General features: G+C 37.7%; 1 protein-coding gene across 6 annotated transcripts; it reads right to left on the reverse strand.

Annotated features, from left to right (window-relative positions):
* LOC102233662 (far upstream element-binding protein 3-like) lies at positions 1-24,923 on the reverse strand. Of its 6 annotated transcripts, none has more exons than XM_023338219.1 (19): positions 24,784-24,923; positions 16,001-16,112; positions 14,680-14,710; positions 14,333-14,382; positions 14,159-14,230; positions 12,820-12,877; positions 12,511-12,673; positions 11,360-11,458; positions 11,102-11,206; positions 10,923-11,025; positions 10,672-10,772; positions 9,562-9,688; positions 4,638-4,798; positions 4,278-4,351; positions 3,599-3,696; positions 3,266-3,322; positions 3,019-3,069; positions 2,790-2,917; positions 1-1,767 (listed from the first exon to the last, which is right to left on the reverse strand). In XM_023338219.1, the coding sequence occupies exons 1-19, from the start codon at positions 24,880-24,882 to the stop codon at positions 1,759-1,761; spliced, it is 1,698 nt and encodes a 565-aa protein (XP_023193987.1). In that variant the 5' UTR covers positions 24,883-24,923; the 3' UTR covers positions 1-1,758. The 6 variants fall into 6 exon arrangements, with proteins under 6 accessions (XP_023193987.1, XP_023193988.1, XP_023193986.1 ...); XM_023338220.1 differs by having other exon boundaries at positions 3,620-3,696; positions 14,680-14,713; XM_023338218.1 differs by having other exon boundaries at positions 14,680-14,713.
* Positions 24,924-26,046: the final 1,123 nt, after the last annotated feature.

A 26,046-nucleotide genomic window follows, 5' to 3' on the forward strand; every position in this document is an offset into this window, starting at 1 on the left:
GAGGCTTGCGGAAAATTTATTTGAATTTGAGAACTGGCAGTAGACTATAGAAAATATATATTTTCTGCTTATAAAACATGAAAACATACATTTGGCCTATATAGATATTCTCTAAATTGCATCTGTTATTACACACAATAGAGCTCTCAGAGAGTTTCAACACTTTAGTAGCAGAATACAACAAAAGACATCCAAATGTTTATAATATTAATCTAACAGAAAAATCAGCTTCAACATTACACATAAAGGTAGTCTGGATGTTTTTTTAATACATGGTTAACTGTACACACAAGGAGAAAATAAACACCATACTTATTAGACATTTTTGAAATTATATATCCCTTTTCATTAAGAAATGACATTATTACCAGAATCATTCTCCATAAGGATGCATCATTTATATTAGATCACACAAAGAAATAAAAAATTAATTAAAATTAGCATTGGACTGAGTCCAGCGTCCCACTGAGTCTACAGCCAGGGCTCAGTGGGACGCTGGCGAACTGGGAGGTACCAAATAAGACAAAGTTGTTGTTTTTTTATTATCATAATACTTAAAATAAGTAACTTAAAAAAATATTACATTAATTATTACACAGGTACGAATTGCAGCAGCTTAGCAGTCTTGAATAGTTCAGGTACAGAGTATACACAAAAAAATAAATCTATCACGTCTTGTTTGTCTTCAGAACAAGATGCAACATCCAATTTCAAATCACACATTCACAATCTTTGAACATTTTCAGTATGAAAACAGAACAGAAAAAAGAGGGACAACCTTCCTGCAACACAGATATCACAGGAACAACAATTTTATAAGTGTAAATATATATATATATATGAAACATATATATCTTAAATTAACAGTCAAATATATGAGCATATATACATCGTTTTACAAGGTAGTAAAGGCAAAAAAAGCTATTTGCAACATCCCCCTAAATCCTATCATTTCAGATCAATGTAATAAATTATCCATGACATCTCCATTTCAAAGTAAGAAAAAAAATCATCTTAAAACTACAAGTTAAAAGTCTGTCAAAACATTAGAGAAAACCCATCTTTGTTTCAAAAGTGAAATAAGATATTGCACCTTTTTTATACCAGAGAACAATAAAATGACAATGAAAAACAGCATACAATGCACAAGAGGAATTAAATTAGAACCACTGCCACTGGTGGACATCAATTCTTGTTTTGAACCTTGTAACAAAAATACATTTCCTGTAACAAAACATCACAGTTTCATTTCACTTAATTACGTAAAAAGGAAAAAAAAAAGCATTTGAAACACTCTTTAAACATTTGACATATGACAAAAGCCGTATTCAAGACTGCTAAGCACAGTAATCATGGTTTTACATAACTAGAAAAAATAGATTATATATATTGCCTTTTGAAATGTTACAACTTGTGGGTTCATTTTGGCTATTACAATCTGAGTCAAGACAGGAAAATATAAGCAAGGAAAAAAAAACAAAACAAAAAAACCCCGGCTCTCTCATGTCCAAAAAGGGATCCCATCTATCCAAAATAACAGTGTACATAAGCATTTAGTAACAAATAAATGTTCCTGATTTTTAGAAATATTATTTAATCATACAAGTAATTCTACAGCTAGTGTTTCTCACTAAGAAAAAAAGTCTTCAAGGCGTTGTAAATCTATAACCCCCTCTGTTAAAAAAAACAAAAACAAAAAAAGGGGTTGGGGGCTGTTTTCATCCGTTCACCGATTCAAGTCTAACATGGGCGTCTTCTCTAGTGATCCTACAAAATATAAACATAGTGTTAATGTTTCAGTTTAAAGATATTTTGCATGTATAAACATTAGACATTGGATATTAAGACAATCTGTTACAAACACCTTTTCCTCCACAATAATCTTTCTTTAAATTTAGCTGAACACTTCCTGTTTTCAGCAAGTAAGGATTAGAGAATTCAATTTTTTTTTATTACTTATACGTGATAGCTCACGAGGGGAAATGTTACCCATCAACCCCAGAACAAAGGCAGAAGGACCTTGTGAAGATGCTGGCTGGAGATGGTCAGTGTTACTGTCCAGATAAAGTGAGTTTTGTGCTGACATGGGCTGAAAAGCCACGCAGAGAGGAAGAAGCCAAACTCAAGACGGAGTAAAGTTTGCAAATTCACTTTGAGGATATAGACGTTAGCTTTTTGGAGACATGCACTGTGGTCAGATGAAACCAAGATTGAAGTTTCTGGTCATGATCATCATTAAATTTGGAGACAAAAAAAATAAAAGCAGAATCTCACAACCAGAGAAGATTATCTCAAATACTGATTACAGGAGTGGAAGCATCACTATTGATGCAGCAAACAAAATAGACAGCAAAAAAGACAGAAGAACATTTTGTGGAAATATTTTGGTAAGATCTGATACATCCACCAAGAAGTTAAAGCTTGGAAAACATGGGCCTTCCAAATGAACAATAAGTGAAAGTCCGCCTCTATATTAGTTACAAAGTGGCTTAAGGTCACCAAGGTCTAGTTTAGCAGAGGTCATCATAAAGTCTTGATCTAATTAGCAGTTCTGTCAAGGGAAATGAGACAAAATTCAATAAGCTCATTGTGAGACTCTTGTGGAAGGATATTTAAAATGTTTCACCCAAGTCAGAGTTTCAAAACTGGATTCTATTGAATCCTAAGGAAGCCTGATTACATCTCTAAATTTGAAGAAATGTATTTATTTTGTAGAAAAACTCTCCTCTCCACTATTTTTTGTTTAAATTAAAATGTTAGGCTGATTTACTAGTAGATGAGTGTATCACCTGAAGGCCCGGGGCTGGTGTCTGCTGAGTGCCCTGGTTGAAGAAGGCCATTGGCTGTCTGTAAAAGTCAACCCAGGCGTTGTACTCAGGATTAGAAGTCTGCTGAGATCCAGGACCTGTTGTCTGGCCTTAAAAATGAGAACATAAAAACAAAACAAAAAAAATTTAGAATTTTTTTTTTCCAATCATGAATTTTATAAGTTAAAGAAAAGACCACCAGAAGACTTACCCCAGGTTTTGTTATATTCTGGAGCGGTGCTCTGTGGTTGATTTTGCTGACCTGCTGAAAGCAAACAGCTGCTTAATGTATTTAATTTGATTAAATTCTGATTTTTAAAACTCTTTTACAAAGTTTTGACCAAATGAAACTAAAATAGATATATTTTAATCAAGGCTGAACCAAACTTGAGCTAAAACGTGTTTGTCGTCAGAAAGCTGCTTGTGCTAGTTGGAAAATATTCCTGAGTGAAACTCGCCTAGCTTTTTATAATACTGCTCCCAGTCCATCTGGCCCGTCTGGGATCCATTGTGACCTGAAACCAGACACAGATAACACGTCCAGATTTACTGAGAGCGGGTTTTGGCTTTCTCTGCTTCCTAATGAACTCCAGTGGCAGCACCTGCAAAAATCTGTCCGTACAGGAAGTGCGCAGTTAGCCACAGGGAATGTTCTGCAGGCTGGTTACTATTTGAACCCCCTGCAGCAGCAGGGAACTTGAGAAACTACCCACTTTGTCTTAAACTATAATAATTTCTTTAGAGCAGTCCCAGTTTGTGATTTGGGCACATCTATAGTTAAAAATGCCCACCATTCCTTTGGAGATGCTTACTGTGGTCCTGCTGGCCCTGAGGCTGCCATATCTGAAATGTTGTGCCCCATCCTCCAGACATAAACATCTGAGGTCCACTGAAAGGAAAAACAAACGTGTGAGAATCAGTCCTCATTTTACTTAGAAAAACTGTTTTTACCTTCAAACATTTTCAAATTGTGGCAAATCGGCCACAAACTGCAACACTCTTTTTATGTAATAAAGTCGTGCAGAAGAAATAAAAACTCATTTTCTTCTTGTTTTTAAAACCAAAAAACTTTGTTTGTGCTGTAATACTTTAAGAGTTTGCAGAGGTCACACTATCAAAATCAAACAAAATTGATATACTTTTTTTTTAATGTTTGTGCAGTTAACATTTTTGTAGCCCAGTCGATTGATACAAAATTTGTCTGATTTTGTAAAATGAATTTGTGGCTGACCTTTGATGATCTCTGGAAACATTTATTAATATTTTTAAAACAAAAGTTTTGCTACACAAAAGTTTGACACCAATTCTGTTTTATTTGAGGAAGATAACCGGTTCTTCCTGCACTAATTTGTGTTGGTCTATCACAGAATATCCCACAATTATACATTGTATCTAGTAGCTGCAACATGAGTAAAGTTGATGAGTTTTCATGCAAAGAGCTGTATTGAAATGTGAGGAGTTGGGCCTTACTGTTGAGGAGGAGTAGTTGGGCCTTGGTTGTAAGGACTCATCCCAAAGTTGCTGTTGCTGCCAATCCCCGGGCCCTGAAGAAGACCAGGAAAAGCAGAGGCGAGTGAGAGACCACACTTGTGTTTAAAGGGAGCCAACAGGCAAGGTCAGAGGGCAGGGGCGAGCGCTGATGCACTCCATTAAGTCCATTTGATGGATTCTTCATGTTTAACCTCTGGTGACATCCTGCTGGCCACTAGGAGCACAGAAGCCCAGCTCACCCAGGCAATGACATGTGTGCTCATGAATATCAGATCAGACAATAGGAGTTGGAAGAAGGGTTGAGGGGGGCGCAGTGAGTGCCGGGGACAGACCACCTACCCCAATTCTCTCATCGATCAGCTGACGGGCTTTTTCCAACTGCTGAGCGGTGCCTCGGATGGAGAAGATGCGGACATTGGGGTCAGTGTTGGGCGGCGGGTTTCTCTGCAGCTCCACATGGGCACGAGACTGCTCTTTGATGTTTTTGATGGTTTCTCCACCTGAAATGTTAATAATGAGCTGTAATAAATGTCCTCCCCTTGAGTCAATTGGAGACGTTGTGGGGCGCAAAGCCACTCATGACTGAACATTAAAAGAGACGATAAAGATCCCAGACTGCTCATCTTTATTGTTTACCATTTTTATAACATGCACCCAGTGACTTGTGATGGATGTGATCAATATGATAATCAGCTTTCTATTCATCCTCAATGCCAATCTGAAGGGGAAAAAATAAAGTAGCAAAGCAAACCAGTTTAATTTTTATCAAAATGGAAGAAAAAATGTTGAGCACCAGTTAGTGATTTAGGGCAGTGGTCCCCAACCTCTTTATTACCGCGGACCAGTCAAGACTTGGCAAATTTGCTGTGACCCACAGGGAGAAGAGGAAGCATCAGATAATTCCCCCACCCCCTGATTTTCCCAATCTTACAACGTCCTGCAGTGTGTGGTGTGTAACGTGGTGGTGTGTTGAATAGTATTCAACATTGTCTTGGTCCAATTATCGCAGCCTGTGGGGTTTTTCCTGACTGGGAACAAGAACCAACCTGTTGGATGTGACAGGTAGCCAATCAGAAAGCGCGTAAGAACGGAGGGGAATCCCAAACAGCTGACATGGCGCAACTGAGAGTCGGGTGGACAGCGGAGGTGATGTGTGGAAATGTTTATTACTATATGTAAAGGTCATTTTTATATATGTTTATTATATGCGGTTGTGTTTATTCAATTAAAAATGTTAACTACGAAAAAACATAACTCGCCTCCAAATCATAGTGCAGCAAATAGAGCGGCTGCTCCCGCCGTCTTTTTGTTACGTCTTTTATCGCTTAAAATGAGTCCACAAACTATCACTACCTCTTCTACATAGTCGTCCGTGTTTGATTATTCTAAATTCATGTATGGTATGTTGGGAGTTTTACTGGATTTTCTTCTGGAATCGGGATGTTTGTGAGATCGAACCTGTTGTACTTTCATCTCTCTCACAGCCAGCTCACCAAGGTTGGTGGCATCAACTAGCTCACTCTTTGGTTACCTAGCAACAACCTATTGAGAAACTTGCAAAGCACTTTCAGGTTTTGCCACTGTTTCTCATAAGTGCTGAAAAATAAAAATAAAAACATCATGGAGTGAAAAGAGAAAATGAATACCACAGCTCGTGAGAAAACTATCAATAATTACAGATATCGACCGATCTGAAATGCCTACATCATGAAAAGTTTTTCAGCCATGTTGATATCGACCAGATCTAATATGAAGTAATGATAATAGAAAAATCACTAATAAGAGTTGGAATTTTTTTTATTTCTGTCACTTTGGTTCACTTTTTCCTCATTCAGATCCCATAAGAACCCAGCTAAAAATCTGTGTATTTTCAATTGCCTCATGGCCAGCAGTGTCTGAAAGATACTTGCTTAACATCTGACAGAAATGTCAACGTCTGCTGCATCTTATTTTCAGGGTGCGAACAATTTGGGCTGAACTTCTTCCCTGTGTAAACTCACCTCATTGAAATCCCAGTCTACCTTTAGAAAACCCCGGCATGCGTCTCACAACTCGTCTACCATTCTCTGCTAACATCCATGCAAATCAGGAAACAAAAGACAACATCTCCTGCACCCCCACCACCCCTCGCTCTCGCATCAGATGCCAGCTTCCCGACGTGTGGGAAGAGCAGTCACACCAGCGGGGTGAGATGAAACGTAGCTGGCAGGAGAAAAAGACAAAATTGAAGCGTATCCTCCTCTGGGGACGTCGTTTGTCTCTCACTTTTTTCCACCATTCTTGACTTCGTGTTCTCCTGTGGGAGACGAGAGGGAGCGAGGGAGGGCGCTTCCCGGGGCCGTCCCAACATCAATTACACATTTGTTCACTTGTGGCTGACACACTGACGACCCTGAGTGACCCCTGAATGAAAACCCTCATCTCAGTCCTCTCCTATAGTAGCTTTCTCCTTGCAGCCAACAGACTGCACATGGGCCATTAAGCCATTGTCAACCAAATGAAACTTCTGCCTTAATGAAGCCATTATGATCTCTTCTGGTCAGACAGCAGAGAGCAATGAAGACCCTGACTATTCATTTCATGGACTGGGCTGTAGAGCGGACAGATAATACGGGCCTTATTAATGAGACTGGTTTAGTGGCCAGCAGAAAGGGAGGGGATATAAAAGAGCAACTGGTGGCAGCATTCAGGGGATAAGCTGGGGAACTGGTTAGCTGCTGGTCTGGAAATAAAAACCTTCTGCACTGCAGGACAAAACCATCACATGTGACATTTCTCCTCTAGTCAGTTTCATCTCAAGCTCTAAATATTTATACTTACTTATAAGTAGCTATTTGGATACAAAGCTGTCTCCTGGTTTTAGCTAGCATGTGTTAAATGTGTGAAATATAACCTATTTGTAAATTTACTTTTTGAAATCAATGTTATACAATATTAGAGGCAGCCATTGTAAAATATGGATTCAGAAAATTGCTATGACTTAAACATAAACTATTAACAGAGATGCATTGGTAATGCACTGCATCCTAGATGCACAAAGGAGCAGAATCACAGATCCTTCCTCCCAGCAGATGTTAGACTCTTAAACCATCACAGCTCCCAACAAACTCCGTAAGTGTTAATATATCTGCTGGCATTTGCACAATTTGCACTGTTTTTACTAATTTTTAATAACATTTCTGCTGTTACTGCACAACTCCTTTTACACGGTGTTGTAAATAGTGTCTTGTGTTTTTTTAAGTTTAATACACATGTACATTATGTAAATTAAAATAAGTAATTCTACTCAGTTGCACATTCCTTGGATTATGACAAAGATTTTATCTTTGTAGTTTATTATTACTATTATGTGTGACAATAGTGTGTCTGTGGGACAATAAAAGCCATTATATAAGACTTTTACTAGATTAATAACTATTCCCTTCCCTCTTACTAATCTGGGTTCTGACCATGATTTTATAAACTTTGAAAGAAAAATTCATATTTTTAGTATTTCTCAAAGAAAATCAACTATCCAGTTCTGACAAATGAGGACAAACTATTGCTGCTTTGCATGATGATCAAATGAAATGGGCGGCAAGACAGAAGGAAGAAATCAGAGGAAAAATTGAGGGAAAGAAAGAACTGGACAAAAGGCAGAAAAAAGGAATCGAGATGGAACACGATAAAGACAATAAGGTAGAGAGGAAAGAAGAATATATAAAATGACAAGGGACGAGAACAGGAAAGATGAGAACAAAGGGAAAGGGAACACAAATGCTCACAAACCCCTAAGAAAGAAAAAAAAGAAGTAAGGACATTCAAGAGAGAGCGAGGAGGAAAAGAGGAAAACAAGAAAAGAAAAGAAAAGAAGTGAGGAAGACGGGATACAAGAAAAAAAAGGAAGGACAAAAGAATAAATAAAACAGGAAAAAGAAGTCTGGAAATACAATTGTGTATCCATGCTCTGTGAAATACTGAAATCTAATCCAATACTTTTCCCAGATTGATTACGAACTCTGTTGTTAGCACTGAATAAAGCATTAATAAACAAAGGCCATCTGGGCTTTCTGATTGAAACAGAATTAGTGTTTCACAATAAAAGCCTTTGGGACTTATGAATGTATTATTACCGAACTTCAATGCACCAAAGAATCATCCAGCAACAAGGCATTGAAATTTTGCAAAATTAAAATTTTCTCAGTCTCACTTTTGACCAAAACTGAAGATGTTTTACGCGGGGGGGAAAAAACATCTGTATGTAAGCGGGAAGGTGCTTAGTACTCACTGAATTCATGGTTATTATAAAGTCTGAGCAGATTGGTGGGTGGCAGGATTTATCAAGCTCTCTGTGACGGGGCGTGCATGTGTGTGTGAGCGAGAGTGTATGAGGTCAAAAGCAAGGGGCAACAGGCTGCATATGGCATCGTAAAGATATTAATCACCGCACCCTTTAAGAGATGGCTGACAGCACCCAGACCCACCGCCATCTCCACCATATTGCCTCACTTCATATGCTAATGCGGAGAGCGGGGGACGCACCGCCCAGGTTTATTTGTTTCCCTCGCCCCACTACAAGCACAAAAGCCACTTGACATTTCTATTGCCATGTTTTTATCTTAGGTAAAGAGGCCCCCGTCCGCACCGCCCACCGCTGCACACACACACACACACTGAGGCAACACGCATGCCACCATGCAACACACATGCACACATAGCTCCTTCCAATGCAGTGGTCAATGACTTTTAAATAGCTGCCAATAGAGTGGGCATGAATAGCCAATAAGCTAATTCCTCCTATTCAATCCCTCGCTGCACTCTATTGGACTGAAAGGCCCTCATTAGATGCCAGGCAGCCTTCCACATGATTGAGGGCTGTTATTATGCACCTTTAACAATTAATGTCACATTACACGCATTATCCCCGTCATTAAGCCCTTAGTGAAGCCAATGAATACCACTTGTGCTATATACATGAGCGCAGAGGGGGAGAGGGGGTTAGGAGGGTGGTCACCCCCACCCCCAGGTCTTCTCATTGGTTTTACGAAGTCACCCAACAGCAAATGGCGTTCAGTTATTGAAAAACAAGCAGCAATCTGCTCACTTTTCAGATGCCTTACATTAGAAGCTTCTTATTCTTTTTTCAAGAATTCAGGAAGTGCCACTATTCAGAACATCAATCTGCGTTAAATCTTTTTGTGCTTTATGCACGTAAATAAGTCTGGATTGTACATGTAAAGCATGCTTAAAGCTGTTTACCAAGGAACACCAACATGTTCTTTACCTTTGCCAATCACCAGCCCACACTTATCAGCAGGTACAGCATATGTCACCTCCTGCAGGCCTCCAGCTCCTCCCATGTTACAGTCACTGCGCCCTCGGCGGCCCATTATGCCAAATCCGTCCCGCTCCTATTGGGAGGCAAACAGGAAAACACAATGAGGACCGAAACTATGACAAATAATCACAGAAGCCTTTGATCAGGAATTTTCATCCATTTCCAGTCACCGGTGAATATTTTGGATTGATATTCATAGACTGTTCCTTTAAAAGTGCCTTGAAGAGGTATTAACACCCTTGATTTTGCCACTATTAATCTAGGAACGTCAATATATTCTTCGGATTTCCTTCTAACAAAAACACAAAGTTACAAATAATTGTGAAGTGACAGAAAAATGATGAACATTGTTCAGATGTTTTTGCCAATGAAAGTCTTGAAATCATAGTAAATGCACTTTTGAGTATGTCTCTTCCAGCTTTGTAGTTTTTGAAACTTGATTTTTTCCCCCAAAAAAGTTTAATCTCAGTTTAAACTTTTTTTACACAGATTAAATTGGAAGAATCTCAATGTCATTTTTCATATCATGCCAAAGAAGTTTCCGAAAAGAGGATTGAATTTGGCGTATAAATCAAGATTTATAAGACTTCAATTTAACTTTTTTTTTTAATGTATATATATTTTTATGCTTTCTTTGGGCTCTAGTGTCCCTTATATGATGGTAGGCTGACAGGAAAGGGGGAAGAAGAGGGGGGAAGACATGCGACAAATGTCGCCGAGTCCGGGAGTCGAACCCGCAGCGGCCACGTCGAGGACTCAAGGCCTCCAAACATGGGTCGAACTATCCCCTACGCCACTACGGTACGCCCCCAATTTAACTTTTTTAAAACTTTCCAGTTAATAATTTCTGAGTGTACTTTGTGTTGGACTGTAATACAAAATATCCTAAAATTTGTGAATGTAATGTAAAAACTTTTCCAAGGCGAATGGTCTAAAATGAGCCCTGAAACTTACTTTCTTCAGGTTTAGTGGGAGTAAAAGATGGAATCTCTTTTTCTTCAAACTCTTAATAGTTTTATGTTTAACTGCTTTGAGATAAAGAGAGGGAAAGCAAACCTGAGCAGTCTGGACCAACTCATTGATGAGGTGGGCAGCATGATGGCAGTGGTCGGGCTGGCCCATCACCTGAGCAACGCGGTCAGGACTGACTCCGTCATCTAAACATAAAACAAAAACACAAATTTAAGACCAAGCCTAATATAACTGCAGAGGTTAAAAACTATTTAATGTGATTTTGTTGTAGCAAAAAAAAAAAAAAAAAAACAATTTTAAAAATTAAGATTTCTTTGATCACTCTTTGGGCTGACCTTGTTTGAACTGAATCCTGACACCAGCGTCATTCTGAATCTTCTTGATCATTTCTCCATTTCTGCCAATGATGATGCCAACAGCAAATCTGGGCACAACCACCTAAAAAACAAGAACAATTCAGCAGAGAGAAAAAAAAAACCCAAAACTGGAAAAACACTGATAGATAAAGTCTTACATCCAGACTGCTTCCACCCATTTTTGACCCAAAGTCCAGCCTGCCTGCCCTGAAGTCTCCTTGGTCTTTGTCTCGAATGAGCTTCACCACAAGTTCGCGTGCTTGCTATAAAAATAGATGTATATGAAAACAAAATACATTTTAATACAAATGATAGAATTCAACTGAATATAGCCTAAAATGCACGCGGTAGGCATAACGTGTAAACTAAACAAACAGGAAAGACTTTAGCCCACAGTAATCTCCTCTGTGTCTGACCTGCACTTTGTGGGGATCCCCAGTGATTCTGAGGGGCTTGTCCGCTCCAGTGGGCATGGGGTCATCTTGAATCATTATCATCTGGACTCCTGTTCTCTCCTGCAGGGGTTAAAAAAAAGAAAAACTACCACAGTTACGTGGGGCACAAAACACCAGTCATAGCAAGGAAATTCTAAGGTGCAACATGTTTTCTCCCCTCAGTTATTTGAACATTTGAAACGGGCGCAAACATGGTGGGATGTTTTTAAAACGGATGCACAAATGTACACCAAGTCGAATGCAAAATAAACCATTGAACAACTGACAAAATCAAAACAAAAAAAATCAAACAATACACACAACTAGGATTGAAGGATGATTAATGTATAAACCGCAAGAAATCAGCTCAAGAAAATATGATCTGGAAAATACTGAACTAGAACATTCCCAGAATGTTACACACTGCATGGAAACACAAATGATCCAAACAGTAAAGTAACTTAAATAATGTCAAGACAAAACAAGTGGGCAGTATTTTCCTTTTAATAGAATGGTGTCTGAAGCTTTTTACTCCTTAAGAAATCAGAAAAAATTAGGATCGCAGAAGATGATAAAAGATAATTAACTAGGCCAAAAAGATCAAGGTCTTCGGCCTGGACTGCATCTCACATTTCTTATCAAAAGATGACATTTTAGTAGTTTGAAAGATAATTTCAATGAAAATCATTCAAGGTCGATGTTGATAATTTGGTACCATCAAGCACATTAAATCGGCCAGATATGAAATGACTCAGTTTTCTCATGATAAGCTCAGAGGGTGACTAGAATGTCTTTCCAGATCATACATTAAATATATTACAACTGAAAACTCTGTGCTGTTTTGATGCCTGTAAATGCATCAAAACAGCACCTTCCTTGATATACTTCAAGTAAAAATCTCATAGAACAAATAAACTTTGATACATAAGAATCATTTTGTCTATTTCAATGGCTTTCAGCACAATGTATAATTTCAGCATTATTTTGCATATTTAACTGTTGCATTTCAACAAAATTTTCAGAAATTAGTTTGCATCTACTGCAGCCTTTGGAAAGAAAATTGAGAATTGGCCAAAATTGATCATGTTAACATGCTGTAAGAGGTGTATTTCTATGACAGATTATCAGCAGACCTGCAGTTGTTTGATGGTCTCTCCTCCCTTGCCGATGACCAGGCCGACTTTGTTGGCAGGGATGAGGATCTGCTGAATGGAGCTGTTGCCATCCATGTCGTTGTGGAAGCCGGGACCATACCGACACTGCTCCACAATCTCACTCAGCAGCCGCTTTGCCTGCCTGCAGAGTGGAAAAACAAGATTGCCTAGAACGTTTAGAAGAAAAACCAGCTGAGCCACAATGTTCAGCATCAACAGGTTCGACTTCTTTCCCAACAATGATATATACATTTTTTTTTCTTTTCTTAAATCTGTGCCCAGACTCACTCAATGTTCTCTGGGCTTCCGGTCAGAGTGCACGGTCTGTCCAACATGCCACCACTGTCTACAATAAGAGGGAAAAAAAAGAAATCACAAATCATTCTCACCTACAATAATGTGTGGTCAACAGCATATTCACAGTAAAAACCAGGAAATTGCTTTCCATGACCTGAAAAATTAAAAGGCACCATGAAAGGGACTGGTATTAAGAAATGTAACTCAATGTGTCAGGTGAGATGTCAGAGACAGATCAGTTTTCATGTTGCTATTCGTTTGCTTTCACAGTGCTCACATTTTCCAACTGTGTAAAGCATAATGTGATTAAGTACCTGGAGCCGTGCTCAGCCCATAGGTCATAATATTGGGAGCGAAGAATGAGCAAAGATTAGATTTGAACATAATTTTCAACAAATACCAGTAAAACTTTGTTTGAATATTTAGCATAAATGTTTCACAATTAAATATGTGTTTAAGAAAAAAAACTTTAATCTTTATGGAAAACTTCAGTTTTGGTTCAACATCTCAAACAAGTGCAATTTTCAAGCAGCTGAGGTGAACAGAGATCTCAAACGTGGCAGAGAAAGCTGCTGCTTCTTCTTGTATGTTCAGCAAAGCTGCATAATGCATCACATCATGACAATATCAAATGGGTTAGGCAATACTACCACCTCAAAAGGCTGCTTGGTAGGACATTGTATTTCAATTAACAAGCCCAAAATTAGAATGCTAATGCTGTTTTGGCCAGCTGCTCTCTATGACGACACTTTATGAATTCTTTAGGTGGTCAAAATGCCAAAGCTTGTAAATGAGGTAAAGGAACTTATTCAAGAAAACCAAGTGATTTGAATGAGGATTACTCGCAATATTCAGAAATAGTATTAAAATAGTATTTAAATTACCCTAATGCCGAGATTGTGTGTCTCTAGTTTTCACATTTAAAACTTTACAGTTAAGATTGACTTTTAATAAATTTCTGTTCAGTAAACAATTTCCCACAACAGGTTGTATCAGATCCAAGTTCATTTTATTTTGCACAGGATCTGCTGAATGGAGATTCTGGGGAGATCCCACATTTATTTAACTAAAACTAACTTTACTCATTCTTTCTCTAGATGGTTAAAGTAAAAGAGTTTACTTATTAGTGAAGGGTAGAAATATGACATTATTTCCCAATCGCCCTTATGCCTTTTGGGGTATTTCAACCTCTTTTTATCAGATGTTTGTTTATGGCAGGGTGAGGTGCTTTTAATCTCGTAAAACATGCTGTGTTGCATAAAATTGAAACAAAAAATCCTGAACAAACAAACTGTGTTGTCTTTCCACTTTAGACTCTTATTAGGCATACCTGAGGCAATCTGGATCTTGCAACCTGATTCCTGCTGTATTCTTGAAATCTGCTCTCCTCCTTTTCCAATAACTATGATAAAAAAGGAAACTCTGAGCCTTTCTGAATTTATACAAAGAACTCATTTGCTACACCATATTAAGTTTAAAAGTAAAGAACTTCAGGTTTACTTACTGAATCCAACCATCTTATCAGGCACTTTAAAGTCTTCTGTTGTAAAAGCCCTGAAACCCGAACAAAAAGCACGATTAGAGCTTAATTCAAAATATTTTACATGTTGATCCAGCTGACTAGTTGCATTTCACAACCTCCATGATCCCTGCTTTAAACATCTCATTGCTCAGTTTTTGTCTACATCATGGTTAAAATTACTCTTAAGCTTCAGAATAAGTTTACTATTAAATATGAAAACCCTTAAATAAACCTTAAGATTTCCATTTCGTATTTTGTCAAGCCATGACCAATGAATGAAGCCAATATGCATCGCCATTACTAAAAGCGACCAAGAGTTTTTTGCTCACCTTTGATGTACCAACGCACCAAGATGGTTTCCTACTAAGGGAAGAGGGGAAAAACGTAAATTTAAATGTGTGAAATATGCCTATAGCAGCAAATGTATTGATATGGTAAAGCGATAAAGCAAGCAATATCTGAAAAATTGATTCAATGCTGGGGGAAAAAAAAAGAGAGCAGATGTTTGTGAAGCTGCCAATCCTACAAGTCTGTATCTGACCCACAGCAGGGAGCTTTCAGCGGCAGGGAAATAAGACCTGGAGGTGCATGAATGAGCGTTTCAATCAGAGGCGCTCTGAAAGAGAGGCAGCAGCCGGGTCAGTGACTGCTGGTCCCGAATTGAATTTTTGACAGGTAGAATCAAGCAAGGGTCCTGCAGGGTCACCGGAGGATGTTCAGCCACAGATGTGAAAACCTGAACTGATATCTTTACGGGTTCAATCAATTTTATGGCTGTTTGCACTGATTTCACTTCTTCTGGAAAAAGCACCGGGGTTAAAGCTCGAGAACAGAACAGCTATGAATACAAAAAAGGGAGGTGTGCAAACTTTATACAAGGATAGACATTTTCACAAAAAAAAAAAGAAAAAAACTTTTGCGAGTAGTTGAATATATGTTTGAAAATTAGACACTGAAAGCCAGCTGCAGAACTAGAAAGTTATCACGTCTGTCATTTGTCTTATACAAAAGGACAACCTTGACTAAAGAAAAGTGAGGACAAATTCCCACAAACAGCAGTGCATCCAACAAACAAACTTGAATTGCATACAATTTTCCTATTCGTGCATTCAAGGCCGAACTATCGTACAAACAACTGTGACAAGATAAGAGGAGGCCGCGGTAAATAACTAGTGTTTCCACTTTGTGAAAATGAAATGGATCAAATGTTTGTAGTGAGTGACGAAAACCACGGCAGGATGATTGTCTCCACTACGGCGCTTCGAGTATTAAGTATCTGACAAACAACATGGCTCTCACTTCAGATTATAGCCTAACTCCAACAAGCTTTGCCAGTTTCACTGCAAAGAAAAAGCACTGGCAAATAACTTATAAAAGGTCTATGAGTTACATATTTGGTGCAGATCATATGACAAAAACTCTGAAATAACAAGCGACGATATACAGCTTAAGTTTAGGAGACTCAAAGTTATCAGTGAAGTAAGAGATGCAAGGAGCTATTTAAAAATGTTACTCTTTTACAATATGTATAGAAACATCTGAAAAAAATATGCTGCTCTTAGTTTCAGATTAAGAGTTGTCACAATTTCACACTAGCATACATCATGTAAAAATAAAAACTATAGGACATGCAGAATTATGAAGGCTCACCTCCATTGTCTAGAGAACGTTTTTGGCCCCCGAAGCCATAGAGGGAGGGGTCTATGACTGGACACGAACTGTTCATGTTGGGCATCTGGTCTCCTCCCATCTTGGCTGCCATCTGGAGACAAAACAGTGGGACAGATGGAACAAGTGGTTCAATTATGCTTGATATTCTTCAAATGCAAGTTTTCACAGAAATATTCCTGAACATCACTTTGGTAATTGATTTATTCGTCCACCTTCTTTTTCTTGCTTGAGTAAGAAAAAGAGTATAGCTTTTTTCCACCAGCAGCTGCTGTTGATATTTTATCAATTTCACTACTAAATCACAAAAAATATCACAAAACATGGATATTGCATTCTTTAAAGTATCTCGATGAATTGTTTATTCCACAGACAATACCACAAAAAGTTGATCGCCTCTTAGTTGTGAAAGTAGAAAAAGACCCTCTTTAGGCTGGAGAGCAAGGATGAATATATAAAAGCAAAATGTTGCACTCCAGAATAGTTATACTGCCTCATATTAGTGATACCCTGATATGAGAATTTGGACTGATATCGATATCAATACTGCCACTATGGCTGATAATATTTTGCATAATATGCATACACATTTACATACTAGGCCAGGAAATATTCAATGACCACATGCATATTGGGGGAAAAAAATCAAATCAATTGGTATTTATTACAATACAAACCACAAACATGCTCAATGTTTGTGGTTTCACGACTTTGAAAAACTAAACCTACTTTGCAAATATGAATATAATGAAGACAAATTGTAGAATATATTAAAACTATAAATAACCACCTTCCTTAACAATGACTGCTCAGGAGACCTTCCCACCCCTATCTTGTCAGCTGCAACTCTTCAAAATGAAATTATGTGCAAAGTTACACAGAGAGTTACACCACTGCTTTGTAATCACAGAGAAATGTGAACTTCAGGTATTCTTAAACTAAGAGGTAATCAAGCTGGATTCAAAGACTTCACCAGAGAATCAATGCATGACAATGACAGTTTACTCTATCTCTAGATAAAGAGGGGAAGAAAAGGCAGATCATCAAACCACTACCACATTTTTCCATCTCCACTTCAGCGTTTTTGGCACTCTCACTTGATCTACTTCAGACCTCTCTGTTCTATTAATCACACAGTACCACCAAATGACTCAAATAGCTTTTTCACATTTGTAAAATGAGAAAAAAAGATGCAAGCACCATCCCAAAATCATATTTTAACACTCAGATGATTATATCTGTAATATCAAATCAGGGTTGAATTATCTCTAGTTATGCCAATCACTATCAGATAAAAAAAAAAATGGGTGCACTCTGCAAATTTGCACTTTTGGGTGAAGTTTGAAGCAACACTTCAGTTGACCTAGTTTTTCTGTTAAGTTGCTATGAAGACACTATGAGACCTGATTAAGCAGGAAAGTTGGTAGCATCCCAAGATTGACACTTTTTAAACCAGCATCTTACATCTTATTAAAATTACCATTCTTTAATATATGCATGCTAATAAGACTGTCATAACTAAACATTATGAAAAATGGTTTTGTATAGAATCACTGTAATGATTTTGAGCAGCAAAATGGTGATTATGACCTACATCACAGCACATTTTAAAATGGTGTCACATTGGGAATGACGTACAACAGATCTGATCATAATGCAAATAAAACAAGTTGTTTTAGAAGGTTGTTCACTGGGTTTTGGCTGTGGAGTCATTGCTTCAGAAGCAGCACAAGGATTCCTTGATGCAATACCAGCAAATGTTTGGTAATCAATTTAACTTTTCTTGGTTTTGTTAATCTTAGTCAAGAAAGTTGCACAATTTTGACAGCTTGCAAAATGAAATATTTAATTCTTTAAGTCAAAAGAGAACAAATTTATTCCTCTCCACAAATTGAAATAAATCTATAAAAGTAGTAACAGAAACTTGGACAAACTAATGACAAACTTGTCTCACTGGAAAACATAATTTGCTGAAGATTGCTTTTACACCATCAAAGCCGATGCTTCTTTCTTCATCTTTTTTTTTAAAAAAGAAAAAAGTCTAACATAGAGCCTATTTAGATGGCAAGCTTTGTATATATTCCAACTTGCAGTATTTTTATTTTTTGCAAGAATGTTAATTTGTCCACCGTAATTTTCTGATCTTTCTATCATATTTCAAACATCCCAAAAAAAGTGTCAGCTCTTTATATTTACTCTGCTCATTTTTTTCTGCTGATGGAAAAGTGTATAGCTCTATGCAAAAAAAACCCCCAAAACAAAGCATGCAGGTTTCTTGTATTACAGATAAGAAAAAATATGTCTTTTAGAAAATAAACCACTTGCAAATATGAAGTAGATTCTCACATCATGTGATGATGGACATTCAAATCTTCTGCGTGAGAGCGTTTTTCTATTCTGCCTTAATCTGTCACCTCTCCTTTCACACCAAAGTATAGCATTTCAGAAAATTACACTAAATTGACATGTGTGCTTGCCTGGAATGTTTTTGTTCACAATATGAAAATATGCTCATGGAAATTAGAGTCTCCCATCACCTTCAGGGACGATTATCTACTTCAGAAAGCCACTGGTGGAAGAGAAGCTGCAATAGAAATAAGGAGGCATAAAAGGAAGCAGGTGTGAGGTTGTTGTTACCACGGAGTCTCCAATGCCGCGGACCCATCAAGAAAATTTTAAAGCACTCTGGATTAGGTCAATACTTGCGCAATTTTTTTTAAATTAGAGTATTTGTTTGTTGCCATCAGACATTTTTTCCAAACACCTTGGTATGTGAGCATCTGTTTTTATAAATTTTGATGTCAAAGTGACAACTGTTGCCGCGGCATCTATGCACGCATTGCCTTGCCTTGCCTTGCCTAAGAAGCGTAGCTGAAGGAGCACAGGCTGAATGTTCATCCACACATATCCTGCTTTCATTTCAACACATGCTTTCCTACCCATCCTTTGCAAGCTGTCATGTTTCAATTCAAAAGCTTAATTTCTTTTCCTCCTCTCTAGAGATACAAGTCATCTCTGTTATATGAAAGTAAAGGCATTTTTCTGAACATAAATTCAAAATGCAGTGCTTTAAAAATTTAATACCTTATAACAAAGAGGTAGCATAAAATATAGCATTGTTGAGTTAAAATGTAGATTATAAATTTGTACTTTAGTTGTTCTGACTTGCAGAAATTACAACTGGAAGTTTTGTCTTAAATCAGATGAATTTTGAAGCAAAAATGCCTAGCTGTCCACAGAGAACACCAAGTAAATAGGTAAACATCACTGTGGACTATAAGAGCCTCCCAAGATAATTTCCAGGGCAGTGTGCTGAACGTAAGCCTTGCTGTTGGAATTTGAAGGTTTAAAAGCAAAGCAAAAAAAGGTTGTAGAAAATCATTTTTCTGTTCTTATAATACCACAACCTCAAGGGTTAAGAGTGTGATATAAAACTGATCGCTTGGGTCAGTGTTATTGGGTATGATTAGGATCCAGATGACATCAAGTAATGACAGTGAGACACTGATTAATTTACCAGACAGACAAAATCTGGTCTTGGGCCACTGTACTACACAGGAAGTGCAAAGGCAAGTCCCTCCAGCCCCTCTAGCTTTCCGTTTTAAATGTCACTCACTTTTGGCAGCTGCTCCTCAAGCAGAAAGATAGCTGCTCTGAGCACATCTGTGGTAACACACAACACCACACAAACAACTATAAATAATCATACACCGTGTTCCAAATTATTATGCAAGTGATATTTACTCAGATTTTCTTAAATGGTCAATGCAAATGATGGTCAGTATAATTTTCAGTCATGAAGTCATGAAATATTACAGTATAAATCTAATTTTACTGAACAAAGCTCCCCATGAGAAGTATTTTTTTCAAAAATAAAAAACTCAAAATGCACTGTTCCAAAGTATTATGCACAGCAGATTTTCTAAACATTTGATGGATTATGAAGTACTGCAAACGGTCATTCTTTGAATGTGCAGCATTAAGTGTTCACATGTACTAGAATCAAAAGCTATTTCAATCAAAAACATCTCAACAGAGCGAGTTACATGTTAACATTGGACCCCTACTTTGATATCACCTGCACAATTCTTGCATCCATTGAACTAGAGAGTGTATGGATAGTTTCTGCTTGAATTTTTTTGCAGGATGTCAGAATACCTTCCCAGAGCTGCTGTTTTGATATGAACTGCATTCCACCCTCAGATCTTCTGCTTGAGGAAACTCCAAAGGTTGTCAATAGGGTTGAGGTCAGAGGAGGATGGTGACCACACCAAGAGTTTCTCCCCTTTTATGCCCACAGCAGCCAATGACACAGTGGTATTCCTTGCAGCATGAGATGATGCACTGTCATGCATGAAGATGATTTTGCTACTGAAGGTATGGCTTTTCGTTTTGAACTATGACAGAAAGTGATCAGTCAGAAAGTCCATATACTTTGCTGAGGTCATTTTCACACCTTCAGAGACTCTGAAGGGGCCGACCAATGATTCTCTCCATATGATTTCGGCCCAAAAAAAATGACTCCACCACCTCCTTGCTGACGCCACAGCCGTGTTGGGATGTGGTGGCCATCCACCACCAATCCACTACTGCGTCCATCTGGACCATCCAGGGTTGTGCAGCAGTCATCAGTGAACAAGTCTGTTTGAAAATTAATCTTCATGTACGGCTGGGCCCACTGCCACCGTTTCTGCTTGTGAGCTCTGGTTAGGGGCGGCTGAATATTAGGTTCATGCACCGCAAGCCTCTGGAGGATCCTCCACCTTGAGGTTCCAGAGGCTCCAGCAGCTTCAAATAACTGTTTGCTGCTTTGTAAGGACATTTTAACAGCTGCTCTCTTAATCCAATGAATTTGTCTAACAGAAACCTTCCTCATTATGCCTTTATCTGTACAAACCCATCTTTGATCTGAATCAGCCACAAATCTCTTCACAGTACGATAACGCTTCAGTTTTCGCTAAATATCTAATGTTTTCATACCTTGTCATACGGCACTACACTATCTGATGATTTTCGTCAGCAGAGAGATCCTTTCCCTTTCCCATATTTCTTGAAACCTGTGGCCTGCTTAATAATGTGAAACATCCTTCTTAAGTAGATTTCCTTTAATTGAGTTCACCAGACAAACTAATCAACCAGCTCTCTGAAATTAATTATAGTGATTCAAAGAACCCTGACACACAATACCATCTATAAATTTAATAGCACAACAAAAAATTTTCTTTATGATACTTAAATCCAATTTGCAACACGGTGTAATAACATGGTCTCCACTTCCTACTTTAGTCTTGTGCTGCATTATTGTCATATGATACAACAAAACCCAACACAGCTCGTTTCTCTATAGCGATAGTTCCCATACTTAAAAAAGAGCAGCAGAGACGTGTGACCACAACTAGCACTGGTTGAATCAATAAAGAACAAACTCTGATTTCAATGGTTTCATCTTAAATTAAAAAAAAACAAAATCATCTTATGATGCCAACCAGGAAGATAATAGGGACACTTTTCAGAAGAAAACAGAGAATAGCAATTAAAGAAAAATAAATTCCTAATTTTTTAAACCAAAAAAGTATATTTTAAGCTGTTTTTAGCATGCTATATTGTAGAACTGCATGTACCATCTCCTGTGCAGCTAATAACACTGGTAAACGTTATTGTGGAGCCAGACTGAAGCTGACAATTAGAAAAGAACAAAGTAGTAACCCATAGCAACCAATCTTGCTGTACTTGAACAATAAAGAAAAGATTCTGCAAAATTTCCAGAAAGACATTTTGCAAAACACATGAACCAAAGCCTTGTTTACACTGTAAAAATGTGTTTTATCTGTGCCAGATCCATGTTTTCATAAACAATTTATTTTAATATAGACTTTAGCCAACATCAACTTTTCAGGCTAACAGAAACTCACATGAAAAATTTGCTTTTTAAATAAAATAACTGCACAACTGAATCATAAGATAAATTGCTCCATAAAGGACATTAACATTTATATTAAGTGTTATCTTATCTACTGTTTTGCCAAACAGGGAAGTGACATGTTTAATTATATGTTTTTCTAAATATGGGTTGAATTGTTCCCTATTTATCGCTTTTGACCTAATAAAAGAAGTTAAAATACTGTCATATTGTAATTAATCCCAGCTTTTTAAAACTAACAAAAATATAAAGATTTATACAAGCCCTGGTAGCTAATTCATGCAAAGTTTCTGCCAAACGAACACATGAAGAGCCCTTTGCTGCAGTTGCAGGTTAGGAACACAAGATCTTTTTTTAGTGTGGATACTTTAATCTGTTAACGCGTACACAGAAATGAAAGTTATCCTATTCCCCACACGCCATGCACAAGCCACGCAACTGGTGGTACTTTAAGTGTGGCCACTAAATATAAAGAGCTGTAGGAGAAAGTGGAAGGCAGAGGACAGGGTGAAATACTGTTCGGACAGTAGAGCTGGTGTTACAAAAGCATCAAAACAAGAGCAGGTGGGGAAAATTTTACTTTCAATAACGTTAGCTGCAAAGTTTAACCTTTCATTAGATTATGTTTGCAGATTGATACTCTCTTAGAAACTGTTAGGGATTTCTGCACAATCTCCACAAAAAATGAGGTTATAAATGCCACAAGGAGCGGAGCTGAAATACAACATGGCTAAAGTCCAGTTTACACACTAACAACGGCTATCATTGGTGTATCAATTCTATGCTCGAGCAAACAGTTGTATTTAACAGATTTACTATGTGACCGTCTTTGACTTGTATGAGGTTTGTTACTACTAGTGAGCTTGCGGCTAACGTTTGTACTTCAAATCGTGGATTTGTGATTGCGCAACTGGAGTTTTTTTATTTATTTTATGCCACAGCTGGTTAAGAGCTTCAAGAACCCCTACTCTTAACGAACCCCTACTCTTAACTTAATGGAACAATTCCCAGAATACAATTTGTGATCTATTTTCTTCTATCCCAATTATGAGTCTCAAATTCAAGAATACTTTATTGATCCCAAAGGAAAATTAAACAGCAAAACTTAAAGAGGATTAGAAACCTTTAAATCAGTGAAATAGACAAAGAATACCAAAAATGAGCGTAATATGTGAACACAGGTTAAACTGCAGTCTGGTTAACCTAAAAATAAAAAAGGGAACATTTGATATCTTGATTTTCGAATTGATTCCATTCTCTGATCCTTTTCTCTTAGATAATGAAAACAACATTTTATAGTCATGAATATTATCTTCAGGCAAAACAAAAGATGATTAAAACGTAATTAACTGGCACTTATTCTTCCCATTGAACATTTCAAAACAGTAATTACAACAAACATGTTGTAATTACGCTAGTTTGGTCATGGCTTTCAATGTAATTTCAGGAACATAATTACCTAAAATTATATGTTTTTTAAAATGTTGTAGCTAATTTCTAGCTTCCATGCACGGTCTAGATATACCAGTATCAAAGTTTTATAACTTATGGTTTCAAAACTCCCAAGATTTTTTCTGGCATACCAAAGAGAGTGACAGTTTTCTCTCACTGTTAGATCTTGACAAGACGGACCTTGCTACACACTATTGTTAAGCTATAAAGAAGGCGAATTAACTTTTCCCTTGCTTACAAAGATCTCAAATATGTCTGTGGAATAATTTCACGGTGGAAACCACAGACCGACATTGTGTGGAAAGGAAAGCCACTCCACCCAACATTCCTTTTAACGGGAAAGGTGTTTAAATGCCATTTGGCAAGCTATGTGCAGCACGCCTTTAAAGCTGATTTGAACAGGTAAAACCAACTTGTTGTACTCTCACATTGTTATTACAAAAAAAGAAGTATCCGATAGGTCATTTATGCTCCTGTAATTTCAATCCATGTATCTTTTTGTACATACAACTATTGCAAAAATGAAATTGTTAACATGCTTAATAATAGTCACATGGTGACAACTTAAACAAAAGGAGTTGTAAAATTTCAATTCCACGTGTGTGAAATTTTGCAGACAGTAATGGAAAAGGCCATGTGTGCTGAGCTGCAGGAGTTCAGGGGAGGCTTATTTCAACAGATGACGTTACATTATATGGCCTAACTCCAACTGCTGCCAGGACATACTATCACACAAGCTAGCTGGCTAACAGCTGCTTCACAGACCAAACTCGATATTACTACACAAATAACACACCTCCAATTAATAATATTGATGTTTGCAGTCTTATAACGATCACATTTGAAAAGTTTACGCCTCTTTAGGGTCCAACATAGTCTCTTTAAACTGGGGGAACAACTAGTTACACTGATGCTAACTCAGGAACCTGAACCAAGCAGCTGTTCAGGCTTCGTGTCTAAACTGAATGTTGCGTTTTGTCACCTTAAGGGTCAAGTTCCAAGACGTTCAAGTTGAATGTATAAGTTAGCAACGAGGCTAACAGCAACTTCTGTGAGTTGACAACAGGTTGTAGACTTAACTTATTAAAGTAGCGCAAACTTTGATATCCAACCAGGCCTTCGCTTCATTCCCCGTCCAGGTATTGTGTCGTCGCTTTGACGGCTCCAACACCGAGTTAACTGCTCGGCCGACCTCTGTAAACTTTAATCTGTCCTCTCAGCTATGCTGCCTCGGTTACTTAGTGTTAGCCTGCTAGCTCGCAGGGTGCATGAGGAGTGTTTATAGTGGTGAGTCCGGATTGCCCCGACCAAAACCCAAACCCGCACCGCTCGTAAAACACGCCGTTTGTTGTCCGTGTAGCATCGCCCTTTTGTCAGCCGGAGAGCGTTTTACCTGTCGGACCCGGCGTATCGTGTCTGCGAAGTCATCTTTCGTGCCTGGCTGAGCCACCGAGGCCTGTCCCTGGATCAGCTCCGCCATCATCATCATCATCCGCCTCGGCAGCTGAGAGCCACACTTAGAGAGAGAGAGAGAGAGAGAGAGAGAGAGAGAGAGAGAGAGAGAGAGAGAGAGAGAGAGAGAGAGAGAAAAGAACTGCACACGTGCCAGAGCTAAAACTTCGCGAGCGTGTAGATCTCGCGAGCTGACCGGAAAACATAATGGCTTTTGGACATAATGGACCCAAACGCTTTTTCTTTTTTTTTCGTTGTTTGCAAAGTAAACAAATGTTTTATTAGGGTTTTACTGTACGTCATAATTGTATACTTGTTTCATTAAAAGCGTGTTTTAAGAAAAATTTCAGCCAATAGGTATTTCATATAATGTCATTTTTTGATACTTTAACCCTCATAAGGTACATAAACAAACGTAGAAAAATCACACAGACTACATTCCACATACAGTACATACAATACTCAAAATTCTCTGAGGCTGTAACTGCACTTATTAAGCAATTAAATGGTCCACTGTTTTTCTGCAATAGCGAATAAAGGCAAATCTGAAAAGGTATAACAAAACATAGATAGATAGATAGATAGATAGATAGATAGATAGATAGATAGATAGATAGATAGATAGATAGATAGATAGATAGATAGATAGATAGATAGATAGATAGATAGATAGATAGATAGATAGATAGATAGATAGATAGATAGATAGATAAACTTAGAAATGGTAGCAACAATACCAATAAGATCATAAAAAGAAAATTGTTTTATTTCCCTTTCATTGACAAATGTCCAGTGCAATGCTTTGCATGACAGTTTCATCAGTCAGATTAATCAAAGATCAATAAAAGTAAAAATAAGCATAGAGAAAGTATTTTAGACTTTTGTAGGTTTAGATCAAAATACATTATTTTTATAATTTATGAACCTGTATTATACATTTTGATCATGTGATATCTGAGAATCTTACATTTCTAGAATTGATGCATTCATTTTAACCTTAGACTTAAAAGACTTTCTGCTTGAAAGGGTTTTAATAATAAAGATTTGGAGTTTCTGATTCTCCACCTTGCACCACATATGGAAGCATCTATTGTTGAACATCTGGAAAATGCCAGCAGCCAGAGAGTAGAAAGTAAAATTGCTTCAGATTTCCAGAACTCTTTATGCAAAACAGTTCCTGCTCCATAAATTGCATCCAAATTCC

Source organism: Xiphophorus maculatus, chromosome 8, assembly GCF_002775205.1.
Source record: "Xiphophorus maculatus strain JP 163 A chromosome 8, X_maculatus-5.0-male, whole genome shotgun sequence".
NCBI lineage: Eukaryota > Metazoa > Chordata > Actinopteri > Cyprinodontiformes > Poeciliidae > Xiphophorus > Xiphophorus maculatus.